Genomic DNA, 24502 nt, shown 5'->3' with positions numbered 1-24502 from the left:
CTTTAGGTTGCTCATAAATTATACTTCCTTCATTTTAGCGACTTTATTCTATTTGATGTTTTAACTCTTTTCATTCATAATTTATATTTTATTTTCAATCTATAAGTTACAAAATAAGCAAGAACTATTGATATTAATTTTTTGTAATTTTTAATTATGAACAATTAAAAATATTAAAACTTCAGTAATTATCTTAACAAACGCAATTTAAATTAATGAGACAAAATTACTAAAACGAAAAGAGTACATAAGATGATACTTCTAGAAATACTTTTTTAAATAGGGGAGACAATTGTGTATTTGGTGGAGTAGGAAGTTGCACATTGTCGTCTTTTGACTTGTTAATATTTTACACGGTCAAAATGTTACGCCAACTACTGCTTATAGTATTACTATTGATATCCGACGTGGTCCGCAGCTACCGTTACTTTTTGAAATCTCTTGAATTTTGGAGTACTAATTGTTCTAATCAATTAGTACTAATAATTAAAGTAATGAATCTCAAAAAAAATAATTAAAATAATAATTGACTTTTTTATATAGAATTTTATTTGATTAAATTTATCATGCGTTTAATCGATTGTTACTCTCTTATAGATGTCATATGACATTTTTATCAATGAATTATTAGGTTTCTTTCAAAAAAAATCAATTAGAATTTTTAACAAAAAAATTATGGTGATCAATTAAAAAATATTTTTTAAATAAATTGACATTAATTTTTGCTAGTTTTTGGCCTGAATATACTAACTTAGGTCCTCAATTTATTCATTTTAAGTAGAAGATTTACTAAATCACACAAAGTGATATCAAATGTGAATCTGATATGTGATATTAAATTTGCTTAATGAAGTTTTAATGTCATACACAATGTAGTGAAATATTGTGTAATAATTTGCTTAATTAGCTAAAGTAACTTGCTTTAACAATTGAGCAATGAAATGAAATGATCCAATGGAATAAACTATAAAGACAGTCACATACATGTAAGCAAACGAGTTGACATCCCAATTTGATTTTGGTCATTTTGGATTATTCCTTCTCTAATACATATATTCAATTAAGGTCGAGCAAAATTATCTAATGATCTAAAAATTCAAAGATTCAATTTGATTTTCAATTTAATTTTTTAAGATATGTGATTAGAAATTTTAATTTGAATTTTACCTGGTCGGTCAAAGTTGAATATCAGATCAAAACAAATATTAATAGGTGAAAACGACAATTTTCATACAATGTTGGATATGCGATCCATTTACTTATTTCGAATCCTATATATTACTCCATATCAGATTGAATATCTTAATTTATTAATTCTTACATTCAATATCCAACAAGTAACTTTTTCTAAAATCTCCTTTCCACCTAGTTTATGTACCTAGTTTGAGGATTAATTAAAACAACTCACAATACTTCTTCATAGAGATCGTCAATTTGGGTTGGCCCAATTCGCATATATAATAACATGGCTATTTTTTTCATTTTTTAGACATCTTTCGATTTTTATCTTAAATGTATTAATTTTGACCAAAGATATCAATTTTCAAAATTAATACTTTTAGTCAGTCTCATTTAATTTAACCCATTTTATATTTTGTTATAACTTATACTTTTCTTCATTCTCATTACACATTTAACTATTTTTTTTTATTTCCTTCGTATATTTCTCACTTTTACATAAAAAAAACTTATTAGTTGTTATTACATACTTTTATTTTTTCTTAACTTTCAATCTGTGCTTGGGGTTATTTTTTAAAGAAAGAGCGAGGATTCACTAAACAATAATGTTAAACCGTGACGTAAGTTTTAATTAGAATGGGTATCAATTACGTTAGGTAATGATAACCCTACTTGAATTTTTTTATGAGGTAGGGTGCTTTTTAACCATAAAACACAATAAATACAATTTTATTGGGAAATTTTTTATATTTTGGCAAATAAAACCGATTAAAAACATATCAAAATAGCAATTGAAAGACTCATCTCTTCTTCTACTTGATTTAAATTTGTTTGGTAAGCAAAAAAATTTCAATTTAGTTGATTTGATTCACATGTTTATAAATGTATTACTTCATAATAAATTAGTTGGAGCTTTCTTTAAGAGTTTGTTTTGTTAATTCTCTTATTAGTCTGTCCCATTGAATTTATTAATATTATCCTCTTTCATTTATTTTAATTTATATTTAACTTACTTTTCCAACTCATCTATATATTTATTAAATAACTATTATAATAAATTTTTATCATTTTACTCACTTTTCTTAATTTTCACCATTATTCATTCTCAAGGCTATTTCTTTAGTAGTTAGTAAAATGAGTATAAAACTTTCTAAATTAAGGATGTATCCCCTCTCAACCTATTCCCATTTCAATTTACAACCATTACAAAACACAAATAATACAAAAATTCAATCTTGTCTCAGTTAAAACAAATATTTTTTTTTATATAAGATCATAAATTTAATTTTCATCAAATTATCTCATCCTCGACCTACCTCATAATAATAATAAAATAAATAAAAAAATCAAATTTTATCTCGAGTAAGTAACATACCAGATAAGGTCTTGGATTCGATTCTCTGTCTATACAAACAAAAACCTAGAATAGTATCACAATTCACACCATACCATCTCTTTCAAAACCAAAACAAGAGACAAGTAGGACCTATTCCAAACTAAAAACACACACACACAAAGAGAAGAAAACAGATAAAGAAATGGTGCTAAACAGCCGTGTAGTGGTGGCAGTGGCGAACGTATCAGCGAGCGTATGCCAATACATAGCCTGCAACCCTGAGCACCTTAGCAGTGAACAAGTTCTAGATCTTCTCTTTTGTTTCCCTTTTCAACAGATTCGTCGTCTTTCTCTTTGTCTTTCTACTTTCTTCTGTTTCCCTTATTCATCTGATCCCCTTTTTTACCCTTCTTCACCTTCTTCTTCTTCGTCTTCTGATGATTCCTTTTCATCTGCTGCTGTTGGTTATGATTCTCACTCTGATTGATATTTTTTTGTTAGGTCGATTTTATCCCACTTTTTAATTTTGTATATATTTTTTTTAGTGTTTTATAGTTTAGATTTGAGGGGATAATGAAAGGTGATATCATCTTATAGTCTATTGATTGTTATAGAATTAATGTAATGTAATGTGATAATTCTGTTGATTTTTGGGATTTTCTAGTTTTACTTACTCTAATTGACCCTTGAAATGAAATTGGTATTATTGTTCTTGATTCGTTTACATTTCTTTTGCTATTCCTAAATTCTGGATTGTGAATTGTTAAGGGTCCGAATCGGACTGTCAAGGGGAGCGGGTATACAGCGGGCAGGTTGTTCTGAATCGATTATGTTAATTAATGTTGAAGTTTCCATTTTTGGTGGTTTTAGTTTGTTTACTGGGTAAGGCGAATGATTCTGAGAATTTAATGTTTTGGTATGCTAGCATATAAGGAAAGAAATTAGTGGAATTTCATGCATTTATTACATTTCTCATTATGAATGTTTAATCTTCCAAGTTTGAGCAATTTAATCCATAAATTTTGGCTTTGTTCATTGGACTTGGGTTCTTGTGATCATTGATACAGTTGTAGTATTACTATCTGTTAATTGAAGCTTGAAGAATGATCCTTTGAGAGCTACCATATATGCTTTTGTCATTTTTATTTATTCATTCATGTTTGATAATTGATACACTAGGGTTTATAAGATGAAGCCTAGGACCAATCTTATGAATTTTAGAGCTTACTTCTAATTGCATTTTGTATTGACATCATACAAATACTTCTAGTTTATGCGTTTTGAAACAAGTCTAGAATCGTTTAGGAAAATCACCCGTGTTGGAGTTTCATAGATCATGATTGTTTCATATCTTTACCTTGTAGCATGTGCTTCATATTGTCAAGCAACCAACTCAACCAAAAGCTTAAGCTAATGGTTGAAGCCCCAGGATATGTTATATACTCTAACACGCTCCCTCTCACGAGAGTCCATTGGGTTAAAAGTGTGGATGCGTATGAGTGCTGAAAATTTCACTTTAAATAAGGGGTGGTTGAGATTCGAACCCGTGACCTTTTGTCACGATGGCTTCTGATACCATGTCAAGTAACCAACTCAACCAAAAGCTTAAGCTGATAGTTGAAGCTCCAGGATTCGTTACGGTGACTTCATATTGTCTGGCTTCGTTTCTTAGTACGTTTACCTTGCTTCTTGATCTAAAAGATTATCACATTCATTTCTTTTCCTGACTTTCCGTGTACTTGTCTGTTGTTACTTATGAGGGGCTGCAAGGGGGTGGAGAACTTAAGTCCCACCCCGACACCCTTAAGGTTCCAATAACTATGTATAGATCTCAGCTGCAAGCCTGCAACACAATTAGCTTCTCCAAAGCTGCTTGCTGTGGATTGATGTACTCCTTTATTGTAGTAGCAGTTTGGTATTCCTTTCCGGAACAAGAATGCATATGCTAGTAGACGTGCAAATTATAAACTGTATTGTTATCTGAAAATCGGTTTGGTTGTGCAACTACCTTAAAAGGTTGGCTTGCTGTTGCCAAAACATAATCTTGCCTGTGTCTTGTTACTTATCATGGTTTTCAATCGGTGAAGTGTTCGTTGTGTTCAACTCCTTTATTCACTGAACAATCAAAACCACGATTGTGTTCTCTGTACTTTGGTCTTCTCATTTATGCAGGACTTGCAACTGTATTCCCGGAGTATGCATCTAGCAACAGGGCAGTCTTGGAGAGTCGGAGTACTTGTGGTGTTGTTTCTTCTGACTAATGTCCAAATTTAAATCTTGGTTTACCTTGTTAGGCTTATACTGATGCATGCCAGTCGAAACCCTAATCTTCATTGGTGTCATAATCGATCTTGTTCGAGTTGACGAGATTTAATGTGTTCGAGATGTTTTTGGGTCAAGGTAGGGATTATGTCTACAGCCTTGTCCCTCGACCTACGATTCATCACCCAATTTTGATTCTAAAAACAAGTGCTTACACCATTTCGAACACAAGTATCTAGCACTATATGTTGCTCTGGTTCGCAACCCACTTACAGTATTTGTATTGAGATCGGTATAGAAGTAGTACTAGTTTTTAGTTGAGTTGGTCTTTTGACAGTTTTCGAAGCATCCAAGCATCTAATTCTTGCCGCCTGCTTGAACTTAGTTTTTCTCTAATTTGTTTGTTCTCTTAACTTTTTTTCCTATTCTTCTCTTGGGCAATTGGCAAATTACTTGCACCATAAACTTTCTGAAAGGCATCACATTTAACACTCTTCAGCAGGGCGAGGAAGATATGATCTCCAATGCAATATCAAATCAGGCATCCAAGCCAAAACAAAAGTATGGATGAAATAAGACACAAATAATTCTTACATGTCAAAACGGGGACGAAGGAGGGCATACATATGACACAAAATGCACGCATCGATAATTTATACTAATCGATCAACAACTAAGGTTGAATTTAGAAATGAAGGAGATTTAAAAGGAATGATAAGCAATACTCATCCAAACAAGACACATCTTTCCAAATAATTTCATATGCTAAGAATTTTAAAGTTAATCGTGATTGGTGTGGAGGATAAAGCGTACTAGAAAAGACTTATGTTGGTTTGTTGGTTAATTTACAACTCATGCGTATTATTGTTGACTAGAACTTGATCCGGTATTAAAAAAGCCAATACTGTCAATTGGTTAAATAAGCACATTAAACCAAACAACTAATTATAAACAAATTATTAAAGTTTAATAAAAGTTGAATTTCAAATATAATTGAAGTTAAGGTTTCATATTACAAGTCTTGAAAACCCGTGTGGCGCAAGTATCATATTCCTTAGACAAAATATGAGTTTGATTTTTATTGACTCATTCTACCGCTCTATCGTATAACTAAAACTCGATTAAATTAAATTCTATTTTATTATAAAATGAGCTATGGGAAGAGATGTTATAAATTATGGAAGAATTAAGCTCAAAATATTATTGAAATAAAATAGTATTTGCTCAATTACTTCAACTCTCAGGATTCGTCCCGACACTAGACTAACCGTTCAAGTCCATGGCGCAGTAGTCCACCACGTTTCCTGTTCTCGCTATAGTTACCCAGACTTCACATGAGCCTCTCCATTGACGAAGTAGGAAAATTCAATAAAAAAACTCACAAAGATGAGCAACACCATGGTGCTACCAACTACTCTTCGATGCTCAATTTTCCCCATTTCCATTCCACGCTTTCGCTCTTCTCAAACCTCCGTTTTCCCCAAACTCCAGTTTTCTCGTTCTTCCATTTCCAATCCTTTCTCCTCTTTTACATCCATGGCTTTCGCTTCTAAGGTTTGCTTTTCTGTTTTGTCTTCCTAGTTCCATTTCCATCATTTAGGGTTTCTTTTTCACTCTCAATTGAATTTTTAAATTTTTGTTGCGCGATGTTTCAGGCGGTAGCAGTTACAAGTGCAATTGATGACGTTGAAATATTTCAACGCATTCAATCTCACCAGGTTCTCATTCGAGTTTGTTGAATTTTGATGTATTTTTTGAATTTTTTTATTTAATTGATTTTCTGTGATTTTGTTGATGAATGCAGGAGAAGGCTGCTAGGCTTCCTCCAGTAGAAGAAATTCGAACTGTTCTTGCTAACAGTACTCGTGCTATGCTCTCTACCTTATCTAAGGTTTTCCTCACTTGTATTTTCATGTTATTAGTTTCATTATTTGTTGATCATTTAATTTCACATAGTGGAACTGATGATTCTTTGCCAAAACTGATGATGTTGAAATTCGAATTTGACTCTGTTTGATCGAACTGATGATTGTTGGTTGCAATAAAGTTATGTAAAAGATTGATTCAGCTCCACTTCATGTCCTTGTTATTCTATTCTTTTGGTTGAGATTGGCTTGATTTTAGTAGTAATCATATTCGTGGGGAATGCTTACTTATATATTGCAATATCTTTTGTAACATGCAGAAATATACTGGTTATCCATCAGGATCAATGGTGGACTTTGCTTGTGATGTGGACGGAACTCCGATCTTGGCTGTTAGCAGCCTAGCTGTTCATACACAGGTTTGTTTATTGTGCTATTGGTGTTTGACACTCCCAAGTCCCATGATTTAAGTTTAAATACAACCGCAAGCGTACGGATTATCGTTACAAAGGTCAAACACGGAGATGCGAAATTACTTTTAATAAGCTCCAGAAGGTTAAGCTACGTAAGAATGGGATAATTTATTCTTGTGAATAATCTAACAACACAAAGACTAAGTAAAATTATCAATGATCTAATATCCAGTGCATTGGATATCTTCTCTAATATGCATAAATAGAATTTTAGTTTCTGCATCAACCCAATTATCATTCCAGGTCTTGGACAAGAATCTATTCAAAACCTAAAATCTCCTTTGCTAATAGGCAATTGTAACATTACACAAGCATATAAATATCCTAACTAGTTACCCGTTTGGCGTCTTATTCTTGATTATAACTGGTTTAATTAGGTTTCCGCTCCTGTGTGACAATCTAATAATTAATCTACTAGTCCCTAAAGGCTTCTATAGTAGTCTCCCGAGTAACAACTATAGAAGTCAAGCATTTAATTAATTGATGGGATTTATTCAAATTAATCAAGACCTAATGGGTTGAATATGAATTGGATTGGTATTATGTCATCTATCCATACTATTAGGGTTCAATCTACCCTAGAACTTAACTGTCATGCCTAAAATAAAGGAAATAACCACAGTGATATCAATGAAATGATTGAATCTAGGAATATAAAACTACTAATAATGGCAAGAAATAGTCAATAAAAGAAAGAGCAGTAAATTGTTATTGATTGTTGGGGTTGCATCTCATGGCAGCAGATTGTTGGTTCCTTGCTTGTGTTTGCCCTTATGTTGCTGGTTTGTGTGCTGCCTTGGTAGCGTGGTGCGCTGCTCAAAATGGTTGCTTCTGTTTTTCTCGTTGTTTTGTTTAAATTGTGTTACTTTTTCTTCTTTCTTGTTGCATTTGGCTTGGGTTGGTGTGTGTTGGCTTTTGGGTGCCTTTGCGAGCACTTTGGCCGGGTTGTGGCCTAGTTATCTTTGAGGTAGCCGCTTGGTACTTTATGCTTTCATTGATTATTATAAAATTATAATATAATTTTGATTTCCAATTAAAAAAGTACAATAGCAAAGCAACTAAAAGAGAAGCAAATCAATTAACAAGTGATATTTGAAAAGAACTTAAAGAACTAACAAAAAAGAAAGTTCAGTAAAACTACTTGCCTTTGAATGACAAAGCCAACGATAATAATATTTTTTCCTCCCAAGGGTGGAGTAAAAATACACAATAATTGTTTAAAACACTTTATGTTTTTGTTTTTTTCCTGGAAATTTTGAGCCTTAAAACAAGTTTTCTAACTAAATCAAAGTTATTAGGAGTATTATCTAACTATTATTTAAGCTCCCTTAATTTAGGGTTCCTACACAGTCGGGCAAAGGCGAAGGCACACTTTTAGATCTTCACTTGACCATTGTTTTTTCTGTCAAATGTAACCCTCTATATTAGTAGCCTTAATGAATTCACACCTACTGGTTTGTAGGACCTGTTGGCCAATCCTCATTGCTCACTTCTTGTGGCAAAAGATCCAGAAGACAGGACAGATCTAGTAATAACTTTGCATGGCAATGCTGTTGCTGTAAGGTTCCTTATGTTTGAACTTTCTCTAATTCAATCTTAAAGGGCATACTTTCTAAAATGTGGTTTCTCGTCGATAATTTTTGTTTTAGGTCACCGACGATGATCAAGAAACTGTTCGTGCTACTTATTTGGCTAAACATCCTACTGCTTTTTGGGTATATGATCTATAAATCGTTTTGGTGCATTTTCTTTGTTATGGGTACACTGGCCACAGCATTCATAATGATACTAAAATTGTACGCTTTCGGATTTGAGGTCGACTTTGGTGACTTCCAATTTCTGAAGATCCAACCACAAGTCATTCGTTATGTATCTGGAGTGGCAACTGCAGTATTGGGATCTGGAGGTTTGTTAATTCTTTTGTTCCTCTTTAACTTTTATATTATATGCTGGCAGCAGATTTGCTTACATTACTTTTTCAGCCTTTCTTTGTGCCCTCAAAATTGTCTTAGATTGGCGTCCTGTGTTGCTTTTGGTACTTGTGAGATTACTTTTAGATCGGTCTGATGTAATTCTATTAATTGATTTCATTTCTTTGCCAGAATTCAACAGAGAGGAATACAGTGCTGCAAAAGTAGATTCAATATCTCAATTCTCAAAGCCAATAGCAGTATTTCCCTAACCATGCGCCATTTAATTCTAGTTTCATAACTATGAATTCTTAATTGACTAACCTTATTATCGTCAGTCCCATATGAACAAGGACCATGAAGAGGACACAAAGCTAATTGTGCAGCACTCAACTACCATACCGGTAATCTAATATGCCTTTGTCATTCACACGCAAACACAGAGCACACACACGCACAAACACACATGCACACACACACACACACACCCCAAAGGAGTTTCTGGTGCATACGCTTGATATTCTGTAATATAAGGCCATCTTGTTATCATTGTTATACCGCTGGATTTATTACATACCATAATTAATTTATATTTATGGCTGAATTGCTCATCCATGTTGGACAAATGATTTTCAGTTCTGTTAATATTATGATTAAAAAATAATTTTCTGTTCTACAATAGATAATTCGTTTGATGTGTATTACAATACTTAGTCTAGCAAAATGTATTTTATGGGTGCTAAAATTTGAACTTATTTTATTTTTCAGGTGGAGTCTGCTTATATGCTGGATGTTGACCATCTAGGTTTCAACGTCAAGGTGAATTAATGATATTGCTTGTTTGCTGTCCCATCTCCTATTTTCTTTTGCATAATGCGGTTTTTAGTACAAATATGTTTTTTTTTTTTTTACCTGTGGCTGTGGGATTTGAAGCTTGCTTATATTTATTTAGGATTGAGTCTTCATTTTCAGTGGACTTTTTAGCTAGTATGAGTGTCATGTATATTGAGAAATTGGCTGAATGTAATCTGTGAAGTGTAAGGTACTGCTTCCCCTCAATGTACTCTGGCTGGCCTGCCCAAGCTTGAATCATCATAAGAATTATGCAGTGAATATGAACATGAAGTATGCTCACTAAAAGATGAACCATAGTTAATAGCTATTGTCCCTTGTTTCAGGCTAGCTGTCAGGGGAAAACTTACAAGCTTCGAGTACCGTTTCCGAGACCAGCAATGGATAGAAAGTAAGTGACTTAATGATTATAAACGCCTTTCTTGCCTTGAACTTGCCCAGAAGGAACATAATGGTCCAGTGGGGAAGTGGTTGCAATGTGGTGTTAATAGTTAATACCTGGTGTTGCTTTTTGTCTGTAATATTATTTTATTAGTACCTCTGAACTTTCTAAATTTTCTACCAAATATAATCTAACCACCTGTTTATGCAAGTGTTTGGAAATTCCATTTACCAGTAGAGAATATGATCACAATGGATCCAGACAGGAACTAATTTCGCTTCTATATCCAGGGATGTGAAGACACTCATAGTTGAAATGCTTCAAGCAGCGAGGTCAGCCGGAAATTGAAACCTACCTCTACAAAAAACATGTACGTTGTTTAATAACTATTGACATAGCTTTCATCTTGTTTTTGTTTTCCCGGTATCTTTTTCTTACAGTTGCACCCATCTTTTGGCGTAATCAGTTATTTACTTCAGTTTCAATCTTTAACAAAGCAGAACTAATCTACCTTCCTCGCAATTCTTCAAGAAATTATTCTTGGCTATAACATGTCAAGTATTTTTATTTTAAGTTGGGTTAGCAAATGGATAATGTTATGCACATGGGTGGTTCAAGGCATGTGCAAGGTTCCAAACTACACAAGCCCCCCTAAATCAAGGGGCCTCAATTATAAGTTTAGATTCTTTTGCTTAGTTCAGTTACTTGCTTTTAGGCCCTAAAATTTCTAAAAAATTTGTAAATTTACTAGGGCCCAAAACATCAATGTGTATTTTTCTCGGCCCCTTATTGCACAGAAGCTCTATACTTCAAAAAGAATATTTGGCTTTCATCAATTTTGCAGGATACTAGAGTCTAACATTGAACTTGTTTAGTAGGAGTATTATTCATGTGGCCCTGTCTTGTAGGTATACATTGCAAAATTGCTGTAAGGTCTTGTCTGAATGACAGAATGTGAATAATACATATATATATATATATATATATATATATATATATATATATATATATATATATATATATATATATATATATATAGAAGAAAGGAAGAACATGAAAAAAGCAACAGAAATATGAGTACAGCAGAGGTAAGATTGATGACAATATTCATATGATTCTCAGCATCATAATCCTGTGCATTAATTGTAGATTGTGGAGATTTTATCAATCAAAGTGATACTCATCTTGTTACAGACTTCTGAAAGGATACAATATGCTTATTTATTACTAGTTGTCTTTTTTTTTTTTTAACTTGCTTCCGCTTCCATGATCATTATGAGTTTGCATCGTATTCCTATAAAAGCTCACAATTTTTAGGCGTACGGAGCAAACTCGTATGGGCTATGGATGGAATGATTGTTTCGTACTTCTTTAAGTCAAGAAGTGAAATCGAAATGAGGGTAGGGGTTTTGATTCATTGACGAAATCAACCCCTGCCCTCATTTCGATTTTGCTTACATTTTTAGTTTTGCAAATCTCGTCTTTTTTCTTTTTTTTTTTCCGAAAATGTTGTAATTAGTTAGGCAGACTAGCAAGAAAATAGGCATTGCTTCTACATGTAGAAAGTAAGATTGTTCTACCGTACAACTTACAAGTCATTTTTGTCAACAAAGGTAAATTAGATATTCCCTTTGAAGCTACGCTTAGAATTTTGTATTCTTGTTTGTTGTTGAATAATCTATGACTGAGCTGTTTGGTCAAATTATGTGAGCTTCTATCGATCTCTTGAATTACATCTCTTCTACTTTACGATTGCCCTGGTTCGTTAGTCTCTATATACTTAAGTAGAAAACTAAATTGATTTAATTAATCAATTTAAGTTAATAACACGTTGACTTATCATCATGGGCAGGTCGAGTACATACCATCTAGTAGCACATGCCATGACCACAAATAAACTAAAGCTCTAAATGGCGATTCAATTGTCTAAATAAGGCTTTCTGTTGGCTAATGATATTTTTTTAAAGGTTATCTTAGTAAATTTGAACACAGATTCTTGTGAAAGACGATCTCTTTGAGAGACTATCTTTAATTTGGGCTTGTCCAAAAAGAAAAATATAGAGTAAGTTTTTCGATAAGCATTATGAATATAATAAGTAGACATTTTAAGTGCTTTTTCGGTGGACATTAAATATATTGTAAGTATGCATTAAGAATAATGTAAATAAACTTTAAAGATACAATAAGTAGACATTAAGATCTAATGGATTGGACCTGAAAGAAGTCATTCAGGAGACCAGCTGAAATTTAAATTGAACTAGAGTTGTTTTCTTCTATTAAGGTGATGTAGACCAACATGAAGCATAATGGCTTAACCTAAGATCGTTATCACACAATTGAAATAAAATCTTAAATAATTCGAATCTTCCTTGATCGTATACTTGTATATACAACAGAATGCATGCACCATGGGATTCCCTTAGATAAACACAAGGGGGAATTTACATTACAGTTTGCTAACATAAGGCAAAATAAGCTTCTTCCTAATCCCTATCAAATCCTAAATAGTAGTCATAGAAATAGCAAAAGACATATCTTTATCATTCAGAGTCGCTGTCTACGGCCGCTCCCATAGCCTTCAATCCTCTTGGTCTCTGTTTCATCACGATGCAACCAATCAATCAATCAATCAATATTAAAGAAAAGTATAATAAATATTAGCAAATCGTAGTAGAGTCGTAGACAATTCAACTGCATTCAAGCCAATCCGCAATCACAAATAGTAGCATGAATTCTGCTAAATAGATATTATCAACTTGATCAAAAAAATCTCATGTGTTATGACCGACCCGATATTGTTGAAACCAAGGTTTTAGACATTATTGTCATTGACTTGGCGAACCAACAGATCAAAATTTATAATTCAATTGCATTAAACAAAAGGGAAATAGATATTAGCAAATACTAGTAGAATATTCAAGTGCAACTAAACACATTCACAATAGCAAATAGTGTCATAAATTCTGCCCAATTAACATGATTGAAATATCATAGCTATAAAATTGATCAAAAAAATCTCATATTTATTTGTTTTGGTTTATATAATAGACCCGATATTGTTGGAACTACGGTTTTGACATAATTGTGTTCTATAGACTTGACCGAACAACCAATAAATATTCATAAATCATAATTCAATTGCACTAAGCAAAAGGGAAATCAATAGAAGCAAATAATAGTAGAGTATTCAATCAAGCACTTTCACAATAACAAATAGTGGCATGGAATTTGCTTAATTAGCCTAATTAAAATATCACGGTCATAAACTTGATCATAAAAACCTCAAGTTGGTTTGTTTTGGTTGATAGACTCCATATTGGGACTAGGGTTTATAAATTTATTGTGTTGTATAGACTTTCCATCCCCATTCAACGCATCCCCAATAACTTTCATTTCGTTTCCAGTTGTGAGGCCCTGTGTTTAACAATAACGGATTTGCATAAACAAGGATGAATCAGTTTACACGAGGAAGTACCCATTAAGTTCGAATTTCGATATATCGAGTTCTTGAGAAATGACATATACCATGAACAATAGTAAAAAGCATAGCTTAAAAAACACACAAGGATAGAGAGAGATCATACTTGCTTATGTGAGTTTCCCTTCTTGGGAGCTTTCTTCTCTCGAACTTCATACCTTTCTTGACACATATCAGATAACCATGCTCCTGGGCTCACCAACTGCGACACCAATTACTATTATTAGACATTTCCAACTTTTTTTCCCAAAAGATAATCAAACTTATAAACAAACTTGTATTCTTCCTATGAAGCTTCTATTGGAACTTGGAAATATATGAGAATATCTCACGGCGACCTCAAAACAAGAAGCACATAAGTTAAAACAAGTATGAGGCATGTGTCACGGTCAAACTGCATTTGTGAATATCTTAAGAACACCAAAGAGAAATCCCATAAATCATAGATTGCTAATCAAATAAAAAACATCCAAGTTCATTAATTCAAACATAGCAAAACACAATCTAAACATTTTTGAAACCCCTCTTTGTATTTTCAATATTAAACTTCTTATACTAGTATCTTACAAAACAGTTAAGAGAAAAACTAAAATTCATAAATTAATCAAATAAAAACACCCAAATTCATAATTCAACTAGCAAAACAACCCAATCCAAACTTGTTTTGAAACCCTTCTTTATATTTACAATATGAAAATTTGATGATAGTATAAATCTAACGAACACCAAAGAAAAACTCAAAAATCATGAATTGCAAATCAAATCAAAAACACCCAAAATTAATTGATTCAAATATAGTAAATCAAACCAATCCATACTTTTTTTGAAACCCTTCATTTTCAATATGAAACTTATAGTTAGTACCTTATGAACACCAAAAAGAAAACACTTGATAATCAATTGAAAAACATCAAATCCATCAATTCAAGTACATCAAAACATATCTAAATCCAAAACTAACTACAAATTTTAATTTGGTAAAAATAAAAATAAGGAAGAACTTACAAGTAAGGTGCGTTGAATCAATTTAGCCCTCTTTTTAGGTCTTTGAGGAGGCTTACATCCTTTCATGGCCAAAAAATCTTCTTCCTTTTCTTTACTTGACAAACTTATATACAACTTTGGCCATACTAAATTCCCTTTATCTTGTGCAACAACCCCAAACCCATTTCCTTCCGCCATATTTGACTTCCCATTTTCTTTCTCTTCTCCCGCCGATGAACCCCTTGTCGTGTAATATCTTTCTTCTTTCTCCGGTGACTTCCCATTTCCTAACCCATCTGAACCCCTGAAAAAAATCAATTAAAATCAAAAACCCCAAAAATGAATTAGAATAAAAAGAAGAAAGGTTGATTTGTTTGGTTTATTTACCTGCTGATGCGATTAAGGGGTGAAGAAGATGTGTCAGTAGTGTCAGTTACAATGCGAGAAGTGATTTTCCGGCGGATTCCTCCGGCGGATTTAGAAGTAAAATTAGGGTTCTTAAATCGAAGACATTTCTGTCTTTTCCCCCATTGTAAAACAAATTCTGGCTCTGTTGCTTGAATCTGATTCTTTTCTTCTCTTTCCATGAATTTATTATTCAGATATTTCCTCTACCCACCTAAAATAATTGAGAAAAAATTCAAATTACCTCATAGATCTATGATTGAAGATGATTTTACAGATGAAATTCCTCAAACCATGAAAAAAATTAAGAAAAAAAGATGGGATTTTGAAGTGAAGATATATGTGTAAGAACTGAATGAAATTATCGGAAGTTAAACAGTTTCAAGTTTGTAAGAACTGAGAAGTATATGTGAATTGTGAGGTTTTGTTGATAGGATTATTATTTGGGTTCTTCTGGAAATTGAATTCTAAGCCTCTCATATACTCCTTTGTCTTCTTACTTTCCCAGTAGTTTTTGGTTTTGCTCATAATTAGGTTTATCTAAGGAAGGAAATTCAACTCATTTTGTCAATTTTCAATTTCTTAATTCTTATTGGTCTCTTTAGCAAATGGGAATACAAATGTTACCTAAGTTGTTGGTTGGTTTCATAATATTGGCTCATAAGTCATAAATCATAAGTCATAAGTCAAAGTCAATTGCATATGTTAGATTTGAAGCAAATTATTATGGAAGCATTTGGTAAACATTGATCAATCGATCTTACGAGAAACTATTTTTATAGGAGACGCTTAACCTATTACAATAAAATTTAAAAAATGTTAAATAATTTCTGTAACTACCATATAAATTGCACACTTATCAAAAAATGCTCAAGCCTTAGAGGTTGAGACTCGCTAGGACCCGCCCATATTTTAGGGGTTTGGATCCAATTTTTTTGAGACCCAGCGAGTTCAACTTCGATTTCGGTTAAAAAAAAAAAGGTTTGCCTCTAAGTTTAGAGTGTTCTGACCCATACCATTTCTCTAGACTCATTTAAGTCATAGACTCGCTAGATTTATACTCTCATATGAGGATAATAAACTTTTTGGGGTCTAAAGTTGATTTGACGGGCTGAGACAAGTCTAGCATGATGATGACTCGCTAGACTTGTCTCAGCCTATCAAACCAACTTTAGACCCGATTAAGTATATAATCCTCAGATCAAGAATATGAGTCTCATTTACCCACCAGATTGCTAAGAATCACTCACTATACTCTACAATTTTGCAAGGGGAAAAACATGGGTATAAGGGCAATCAAATAAGTGAATTATGGGAAATGTAGTTTGTTTAAATGTGCATGAAAGTTGTTTTCAAACCTAAATAGTTGACATAAGATATGCTATATGGTATCAATTTGACACATCTTTTCGAAGAGAAGTAGACATAAACTATCCAAAGTTGGAAGGGGGCAAGACATCAAAAGGCCATTTGTTATGCAAAATGCTTCTGTTTAAGCCCATTTTATCAACCGTTGTCTTGTCTTTATCACATTTATGGATGATACAAAGTCAAATTTATAAGTCATATAATATACATCTGCAATAAAACAATTGTTTCCAAGTCTGCATTCATAAACAAAGTCTTATCTTACGCAGGCATAACTAATCCAAGAATAATTGTGTTTTTTTAACTGATTTAAGAAGAATTATATTTTTGTATTTGTGATTTGTCCCACGTCGCCTAGGTAAAAGAACGCAACCCCATTAGTGTATTATATATATATATATATATATATATATATATATATATATATATATATATATATATATATATATATATATTAATGTTAGAAGTTTACACAATTACTCATTAGAGTCCTTTAAGTATAGGAAAAGGTAGGGGAGAGGAAGCTAATTAGGCTCGTAGAGTAAGGTAGGGTCCTAATAGGATCTATAAAGTAGGATGGGACTCTAATAAGACACGTAGAGTAGGGTAGGGTAGGGTGCTAATAGGGCTCTAAAGATAGGATGGAGTGCCAATACGGCTCTAAGGGTAGAGTAAGGAGCATTGGGCTCCAAGGATAGGGTGAGATGCCAATAGGGCTCCAAGGTAGTGTGGAGAGCCAATAGGGCTCAAGGGTAGGGTAGGATATATATATATATATATATATATATATATATATATATATATATATATATATATATATATATATATATATATATATGTACCATCAAATTGATTTTGTATTAGGAAAATTGAAAATATTACATGCATTAGAAAAAAAAAAAAAAAAAAAAAAAAAAAAAAAAAAAAAAAAAAACTCAAGCTAAATGTATTATTGCTGCATTTTAAATTTCAATGTGCAAAAGGACTAGAACTGATCCTGATTACAATTTTATGACTAAAGAATCTAATGCCTTGCAACTTGCAAGTTGCAACAACCACTATTTAAAAATATCTACTTGAACATCAGATTATTGACTCAAATGAGCAAGTAAATATCCATGCAAGCTAATCCAAATTTAATTTCCAAAGTACGACATCATAAGTTTGACATTTCTCCTAGAGAAATAATTAATTAATTAAATCACAATAAAATAAATATTATAAGCACAAATTTATTTATTTTCACTTTAATTTATTTATTAAGGTCCTTTAGATTCCCTGCAGTTTCCTATAATTTTGCCTTACACAAACTGATTCATAATACAACAATAATGCCGAGGTCTTAATTCTACTTGTATAAAATCGGCTTAATCTAGAAATGCGAATTCAAAAGGATACAAATCTAATTCAATATAATATCATACAAACCCGAAAGTCTTTCATGTAAAATATCACCGTTCAAGGAAGCTCGAAAAATCACCAGCAAATTATACAAGTAAAATATTTACAGTCCGATTCGAGAAAGCAAAGAGCATATGAAGTTGATTCAAAGACCTTCATAGTAACCACCAATGGTTATGTGAGCTCTACTTACAGGAGCACCTCTCATTACTGTAATCGCGTCATTAAGCTTTTTAGCACGCTCCATTGCTTGCTTCATCCTCTGAAATAGAATAGTTACAATTTACTAAAAACAAATCTTCGCGATGTAAATAGCAATGTAACATATAACGGGGTATATTTATTGTATAAGGTGGGTTGAACACTCATCTCTGCATGTGTAATGCAAAACACTCCGCTGACATTTTTCTATGTTATGGAGTTCATTAAACAATTCAATACTAGAATGTATTAATGATATGACCCGCGCCATTTGCTAGTTAGACTCGAGCCTAGAATCTTCCTTGTTCAGCAACTTTCCCCCGCGATTTGCTTACATATCACGAATAGCATAAACTCTATGCATTGAAACACTTTCATGTTTCTACCCTTGATCCCCTTAAAATGTTGTTTGTGTTTATGAGCTCGTGTGGCTTGCAAGCAACTCGAGCTCGACGTGATCTCAATTCTCGGAATATGCAAAAATAATGTGGTAACTTAGAAATGAACTAGCTAGTCAGCCTTGGCTAGTACACTGGACTATTACCTAATATAGTGCTGCTCTTAGGTTAATTCAAGTCCCATTTGCAAGAATAGGTTTTAGGTCCACTCATATCCATCCCCTCCTTGCCTATTCCAAAGAGGGCAAATGGCTAATGACAATAGTCCAAACATTTAGGTCTAACTAACTTACCAATCATTAATTTGTGTTTATGTTATATGATTTAATATTAACAGACTTTTAGATAAATGACCCGGATAATGGCATACATAGGCTCGAGCCTAAATTTCCCAAGATGTATTTGACACATTTTAGGTATTATAGTTACAAACATTAATATAGGCAATATTCTAATGATCATATGTTTTGAAACTTTCCAAATTAAAGCATATCAAAAACCTAACTTTAGATCATTTTAACACAAAGCCATGCATTTAATGATGAAATTACACATGTAAACTACACAACAACAAAAGAATTCAACAAGTTAATCCCAAAACAGAATGAAGTATAGGATCGGATGTTGTCTCGATTTAAGCATGTACCACTTTTCTCACCTAAAATCTTAGGTTTTATTCTCAAAGTTCTTTTCCCTCCGTCTACCCTGTACCGTAGTGTAAAGTATAAGATACCTCTTAATTCAACCTAAACTTGATTTGATTTATTTAACTTAACGATGCAAGAAATATCAGTTCTTTTATTTTGAAAACTTTTAAAACGCTGCCAATGTGATGCAGCCTTGTTTTTTTTTACTACGCTATGCCCTGTACTCACAAAAAATAACGAATAAATGAAGCAGATTTATTTCAGAATTAAGACCTTATCATGGGAGAAAATTTGGAAATGACTTTCTTGCTTCTTTGTGCTTTTCTTATGACGATTACCTAAAACAACAAGAGAAACAGTAGCAACAGCAAAACCAAAAGAGAAAAGAGCACCCATTCCAGTCATTGCCCATTTCCAAATATTCAAATCTTCATTATTTTCATCATCCCAATTACCAGAAACTTCATCCATACTTATGATCTTCTCATCCTTATCAACGATTGATGATTTCTCTTCTAGTTCCTTCTTCTCAAACTCTTCAAATTGATAATTACCCACATCGATTTGAGGCGTAATTCCCTTATTTAATGACTTGGGTGAGTCCATTTTCATGTCGACAAATTCATTTTCCTTCAATTTCTTGAAAAAAACTTGGGAAACTGTTTCTTGATGATCGATTTCTTTGTTCTGTTGATCATTAGGGTTTATAGTTTCAATGGGGAATTTTATAACCTCTTCTGGGATTTCCCCAATTGTTTCATCTAAGTGTTCAAATTCATGAATCGGAACAGTAATTACCCTTGAATTGTTCTTCTTTTCAGATTCAGAAAATTTCTGGAAATAATTAATGTCAATTATAGTAGTAGTATTTGAAACAGATTTAGAAGGGAGGAATTCAAGAAAGGATTCATCAGAAAGAAGATCCCACTCATGAAGATCCATTGAATTTTGTTTGAATAAATGAGAAAAAGAAGAGAGGAATAGATCATAAATAATGAAAATTAAAATGGGATTTATGAAAATTGGATTATAAGAGGGAAAATTATGATGAATATAGAACTTTGTTATTGGAGTGTAGTGTAGAATTCTAGTGTTACAAGGCTACTCGATGGACCTTTGTGTTAACTTGTTATGGTTGTGCAAGTGAAGATTCAAGTTAGAGTTAATTCCGATTATTGAGTCGATTTTAAATTATGTATTTAGGATTAAGTATTTAAGATCAGATTAAAATCGGAAATTAAGTCTATATTAGTTTTTATATATTTTTACATTTATAAAATGTCGGATTTAGTTACAAGGGCAAATAAATATCAAGTGTTTGAATCTGTTTTGAATACTTCTAATTGTAATGTAGCTTTTAATTTTACTAAATTTGTCTCAAATTTTTTCTAATTTGTTTTAACAAATTTAATCTATTTTATTTGTCATGACACATACTTTCTCTTTGGTTATTGTCCCGTTTATATATTTAACTTACTTTTTTGAATTACAAATAATTTAATAAGTCAAATAAAGTAATGAATAATCAAGCAACTCTCGAAAAAGCTTATCTTTTCGCAAAAAATACCCATTCTAGGGTGGTCGAATAATTCCCATCTTCATTGAAACCAAAACACCTAGTCACCTTTGATGTTCTTTCTCAATATTTTGCATTTGGAGTTGCCACCTAATGTAACAAAACTTCAATTTGTACTCTCATTATACTTATAATGCTTTTAGTTTGTTTTATTTAATTTATATTATTTTTTTAAAGTAATAACCAATTACTTTCTTTTATTTATATTTATTAATATATATATAAAATTATATTTTAATTTTATTTACACAATTTATTTTTCTCTTTATTTATTATTATATATCCATTTTTCTAAAAAAAATTATTTTTTCTTTACTGCTAATTTAAGGGCAAAGTAGTTATTGACACTATAATTAGATATTAAATGTCGATTATTTGCCTTTTTCATTGATTTTTTAAGTAGTGACCCAATTTTACTTTACTTTAATAAAAGAACTCAATTGTATTTGTGTCAAGGTGCACAATCAAAGGGAAGAGATTCATCGAATTATATAGATTACTTCTAGTTGAGAGAATTTTGGTGCCGTTGGTGGTGATGTTGTAATGTTGGGTAAAAATGCTTAAAAAACTTTTTGATAATTTGTATTCTGCCTGAATTTAAAATAGAGTTTTAATTTGTTCATAATTATTTAAATTATAAAGTAGTTTTGATAATTATATTTCAAAAAATCACTAAAGACAATTATAAAATACAAAAAATACCTATTAAAGAAAATAAATAAATAAATACGTGTACCAAAAAGAAATGTCGTAAGAAAAAGTTCCATTTTTTTTGTACAACCATTATTTTTTTATTGTCATGAGGTAATTAGTATTCAAATCCAAACAAGTTTTGTGAGAACCAAAAGCTTGTTTTGTATCATTGTATGTTACTATCAAGCATGTACACTGAATCTAATAAATGTACATATATACTGGTACTAGTGACCAAGTTTATAGTGGTTACTATTTATCTACTTATTTATTTATTTATTTGAGTTCAACCTGTAAATTAACATAAATTAAGCTTAGTCAAAGTTTGAAAACTTTAGAGAAAGGGGTCCATACAGATTTTCTCATTAGCTAGCTCGATATCCCATCTATCAATCAAATGAGCTAGAGTATTCCTACCCCTTTTTATATAATAAAAAAATTATTATTAAAACAAACGCAGGAGATAACATATTCTTTCAAAGCTAATTTTGATAGGTTGAGATTATAGTTTCTGAAAAATATTATAAAAATTATTGTAATATGAATCATCATTGGATCTTTGTTAAACTATTATTTATATCATTTTAAAAATTGTTGTTAGCGTAAAATGTACAAACACTGATCAAATAACAAAGTAAAATCGAACTTCATAAACTTCACAAAATCTAACATAACACAAATAACATACTAGCTATAATAAACTTCACAATTAATAATTATTTTCATAATTTACATCACAAACTTCACAAGCTCCTCCTTTATTAATATTATTAATTATTCCATCCAAAAAAATTATTAATTATTAATTATAAATTTTAATATTATACATTCTAAACTCCTTATTTCATAATTAAATAAACGATAAAGTAACATAATGACATTAAAGCAATGTTTTAGATGACAATTTCATTAAAATGTTATATAAGACAGTTTTAATATAAAATACATTTAATCATATATGATTTAAACATCTCAGATCGAAAAATAATCTCATAAAAAATATATATCTCATTCTAAATTGGTATGCCTAGCCCTAACAGCCTCAGGTGTCTGGCCCAAAATATCACCAAGCTTAAAAACAACCATTTCAAACAACACAAATAAAGCCCCTTCATAAAGACTACCCATAGGAAGCAACGGCCTAGATTGCTCCAACTGTCCTTCCTGATGATCATCAGCCATTGTTTGTGCAGGAACATGAGCTACTACCGTGGCATACTTCACAGAGGATCCGCTCTCAGGTTGAGCAGTAAGAAGCAACACACAAGCACCGTTAAATTTGGCAACCCCACAGATAGCATCAACGGTTGAGAATCCACCGGGTCCAGCAGATGCAATGAGGAGATCAGTGGGCCCAATTGGAGGAGTAGTCATATCAAAAACACAGTAAGCTGAGAGGCCCAAATGGGCTAACCTCATACATAGGGCCTTGAGCATTAGCCCTTCACGGCCCACTCCATGGACAAAGATACGGCCCTTTCGGGCCCAAGTGGCGCTTATTTGGTCAACTAAGAGATCTAATGGTGGCGGCCTGGTGGTGGGCTGAAAAAATATGGAAGCTATTTGATTGCAGATTTGTACGGCCATTGTTGGTGTTGGGAGGTTCTTTTCAGCCATTGTTATTGCTATCTTATTTTCTATATCCTTTCACCTATGAATGTGAATTGGGAAGGTATTTTATAATGATAAATATTGTTTTTGTTCATTTTATTTAAGAGAAATTTTAATTAGATTTTTAAAGTATATGTAGTATATTGGAGATAAAATATATTTATGTGTGATTTTGAGGGTGTTTGGATATTTGTAAAGACAAAATAAAAAAGTTACTTCAATTAATTTTTTTATTGGCTTTTGGCTTGTAGATTCACTTTTTTATTAATAAACAGCCAACAGTCAATATCTAAATTTACCAAACATCTCTATTAAAAGTTGACTTTTTCAGCTGTCTTAAAAGCCACAAAAAAAGTTAACATTTTCAGCTGGTCAAACATTCCAATAAAAAAAGCCAACAGTTACTTGCCAAACACCTCATTGTTATATTTGTCTTGATGTAAAGTTTTTTAATGTATAATTTTACAATTTATTATTATGTATATAATCGTCTTGATGTAAAGTTTTTTAATGTATAATTTTACAATTTATTATTATGTATATAGTTTTTTACAATTTTTTATGATACAAAATTTTTTAATGTATAATTTTTTAAAATTTGCTTTAATGTGGATCTACATATTGGTTTTATGAATGGACTTCAAAAATATGAAATTTGAGAACAAATGTACACCCTTTGTCTCATAAATAAAACTAGTACAAATTGTTGTACCATTTGATTTTACTATGATATGCATTTTATATTATTATAATTATATATGAGTTTAATAGTTTAATTAAAATAAATTATTAAATTGTTAATTTATAAATTTTTTCATTCCTTTATGTCCATATAATACTGTCATAACACGTAATAGCACAAGTACTGAAAAGATATTAAAATTATATGCATATGATTAAAATTATGAGAAAATTAAAAAATAATTACTAAAAACAAAAACGAAAATAAAAATGTTAAAAGATACCCATTACAGGGTGGTCCAAGTTATTCAAATCATTCACCTTGAAGTTTCTTTCTCGGTAGTTTGCATTTGGAGCTGCCACCTCATATAACAAATCTAAAAATTCATTAATGATACGTGGGAAAATTAATTTTATTGAAATTTAAAATTGACGTAAATTTATTAATATTTGCACATGAATACGTATTCAAACACATTTTAACCTACTATGACCTATTTTATATACCCATGATTGTGTTATATGTGTTCCATAGATTAGATTAACATCCTTAATTTTTGTCAATAGTTTTTTATAAAAATATATATAGTATAAAGTAGTGCATTTCAGATATAGCGCGGGCAAATATAAAGAGAAGCAGGTAAGATCTTATACCCATCAGGCTACTACCATGATGGCAGTAAAGACTTTTCATATTCATATTCATCCACTACGACACTGTCCATCAAATATTCAAATTAATACTCATATATGCCCCAACTAGAGCGAATTTAATGGACATCACATGTGGGTAATAATGA

General features: G+C 31.7%; 4 protein-coding genes across 6 annotated transcripts; 1 reads left to right on the top strand and 3 right to left on the bottom strand.

Moving 5' to 3' along the window:
* The first annotated feature begins 5501 nt into the window (after positions 1-5501).
* On the top strand, positions 5502-11456 carry LOC130825121 (uncharacterized). Of its 3 annotated transcripts, XR_009046840.1 has the most exons (14): positions 5502-6331; positions 6433-6495; positions 6582-6668; positions 6963-7061; positions 8578-8673; positions 8765-8830; positions 8931-9021; positions 9218-9285; positions 9364-9429; positions 9794-9844; positions 10204-10268; positions 10550-10629; positions 11168-11257; positions 11298-11456. XR_009046840.1 is itself a non-coding variant. In XM_057690169.1 (13 exons), the coding sequence occupies exons 1-12, from the start codon at positions 6164-6166 to the stop codon at positions 10605-10607; spliced, it is 978 nt and encodes a 325-aa protein (XP_057546152.1). In that variant the 5' UTR covers positions 5502-6163; the 3' UTR covers positions 10608-10629; positions 11168-11261. The 3 variants fall into 3 exon arrangements, 2 of the variants coding, with proteins under 2 accessions (XP_057546152.1, XP_057546151.1); XM_057690169.1 differs by lacking the exon at positions 11298-11456 and having other exon boundaries at positions 11168-11261; XM_057690168.1 differs by lacking the exon at positions 11298-11456 and having other exon boundaries at positions 10760-11261.
* Positions 11457-12595: 1139 nt separating this feature from the next.
* LOC130825122 (uncharacterized) lies at positions 12596-15748 on the bottom strand. The gene is made up of 4 exons (XM_057690170.1): positions 15109-15748; positions 14743-15025; positions 13844-13939; positions 12596-12853 (listed from the first exon to the last, which is right to left on the bottom strand). The coding sequence occupies exons 1-4, from the start codon at positions 15306-15308 to the stop codon at positions 12800-12802; spliced, it is 633 nt and encodes a 210-aa protein (XP_057546153.1). The 5' UTR covers positions 15309-15748; the 3' UTR covers positions 12596-12799.
* Positions 15749-17709: 1961 nt separating this feature from the next.
* Positions 17710-20316, bottom strand: LOC130825120 (uncharacterized). Its single transcript, XM_057690167.1, has 2 exons — positions 19415-20316; positions 17710-18157 (listed from the first exon to the last, which is right to left on the bottom strand). The coding sequence occupies exons 1-2, from the start codon at positions 20081-20083 to the stop codon at positions 18041-18043; spliced, it is 786 nt and encodes a 261-aa protein (XP_057546150.1). The 5' UTR covers positions 20084-20316; the 3' UTR covers positions 17710-18040.
* Positions 20317-22167: 1851 nt separating this feature from the next.
* On the bottom strand, positions 22168-23193 carry LOC130825119 (uncharacterized). Its single transcript, XM_057690166.1, has one exon. It carries the CDS (start codon positions 23025-23027, stop codon positions 22419-22421), a length of 609 nt encoding a protein of 202 aa, XP_057546149.1. The 5' UTR covers positions 23028-23193; the 3' UTR covers positions 22168-22418.
* Positions 23194-24502: the final 1309 nt, after the last annotated feature.

The sequence above is a fragment of the Amaranthus tricolor genome, chromosome 10 (genome assembly GCF_026212465.1).
Source record: "Amaranthus tricolor cultivar Red isolate AtriRed21 chromosome 10, ASM2621246v1, whole genome shotgun sequence".
NCBI classification, from domain to species: domain Eukaryota; kingdom Viridiplantae; phylum Streptophyta; class Magnoliopsida; order Caryophyllales; family Amaranthaceae; genus Amaranthus; species Amaranthus tricolor.
The sequence above is the reverse complement of the archived record's forward strand: the minus strand, read 5'-3'. Positions and strand labels throughout refer to the sequence as shown.

Excerpts from the sequence above, each read along its gene's own strand:
- LOC130825120 (XM_057690167.1), bottom strand. The coding sequence starts at position 20,083 with ATGGATCTTCATGAGTGGGATCTTCTTTCTGATGAATCCTTTCTTGAA. Across the intron at positions 18,158-19,414 it reads AAATTTTCTCCCATGATAAG|AGGATGAAGCAAGCAATGGA; the intron begins GTCTTAATTCTG and ends ATTCTATTTCAG.
- LOC130825119 (XM_057690166.1), bottom strand. The coding sequence starts at position 23,027 with ATGGCTGAAAAGAACCTCCCAACACCAACAATGGCCGTACAAATCTGC.
- LOC130825122 (XM_057690170.1), bottom strand. The coding sequence starts at position 15,308 with ATGGAAAGAGAAGAAAAGAATCAGATTCAAGCAACAGAGCCAGAATTT. Across the intron at positions 15,026-15,108 it reads CCCCTTAATCGCATCAGCAG|GGGTTCAGATGGGTTAGGAA; the intron begins GTAAATAAACCA and ends GATTTTTTTCAG. Across the intron at positions 12,854-13,843 it reads AGGGAAACTCACATAAGCAA|AGACCAAGAGGATTGAAGGC; the intron begins GTATGATCTCTC and ends GTGATGAAACAG.
- LOC130825121 (XM_057690169.1), top strand. The coding sequence starts at position 6,164 with ATGAGCAACACCATGGTGCTACCAACTACTCTTCGATGCTCAATTTTC. Across the intron at positions 6,332-6,432 it reads CCATGGCTTTCGCTTCTAAG|GCGGTAGCAGTTACAAGTGC; the intron begins GTTTGCTTTTCT and ends GCGATGTTTCAG. Across the intron at positions 9,845-10,203 it reads ATCTAGGTTTCAACGTCAAG|GCTAGCTGTCAGGGGAAAAC; the intron begins GTGAATTAATGA and ends CCCTTGTTTCAG.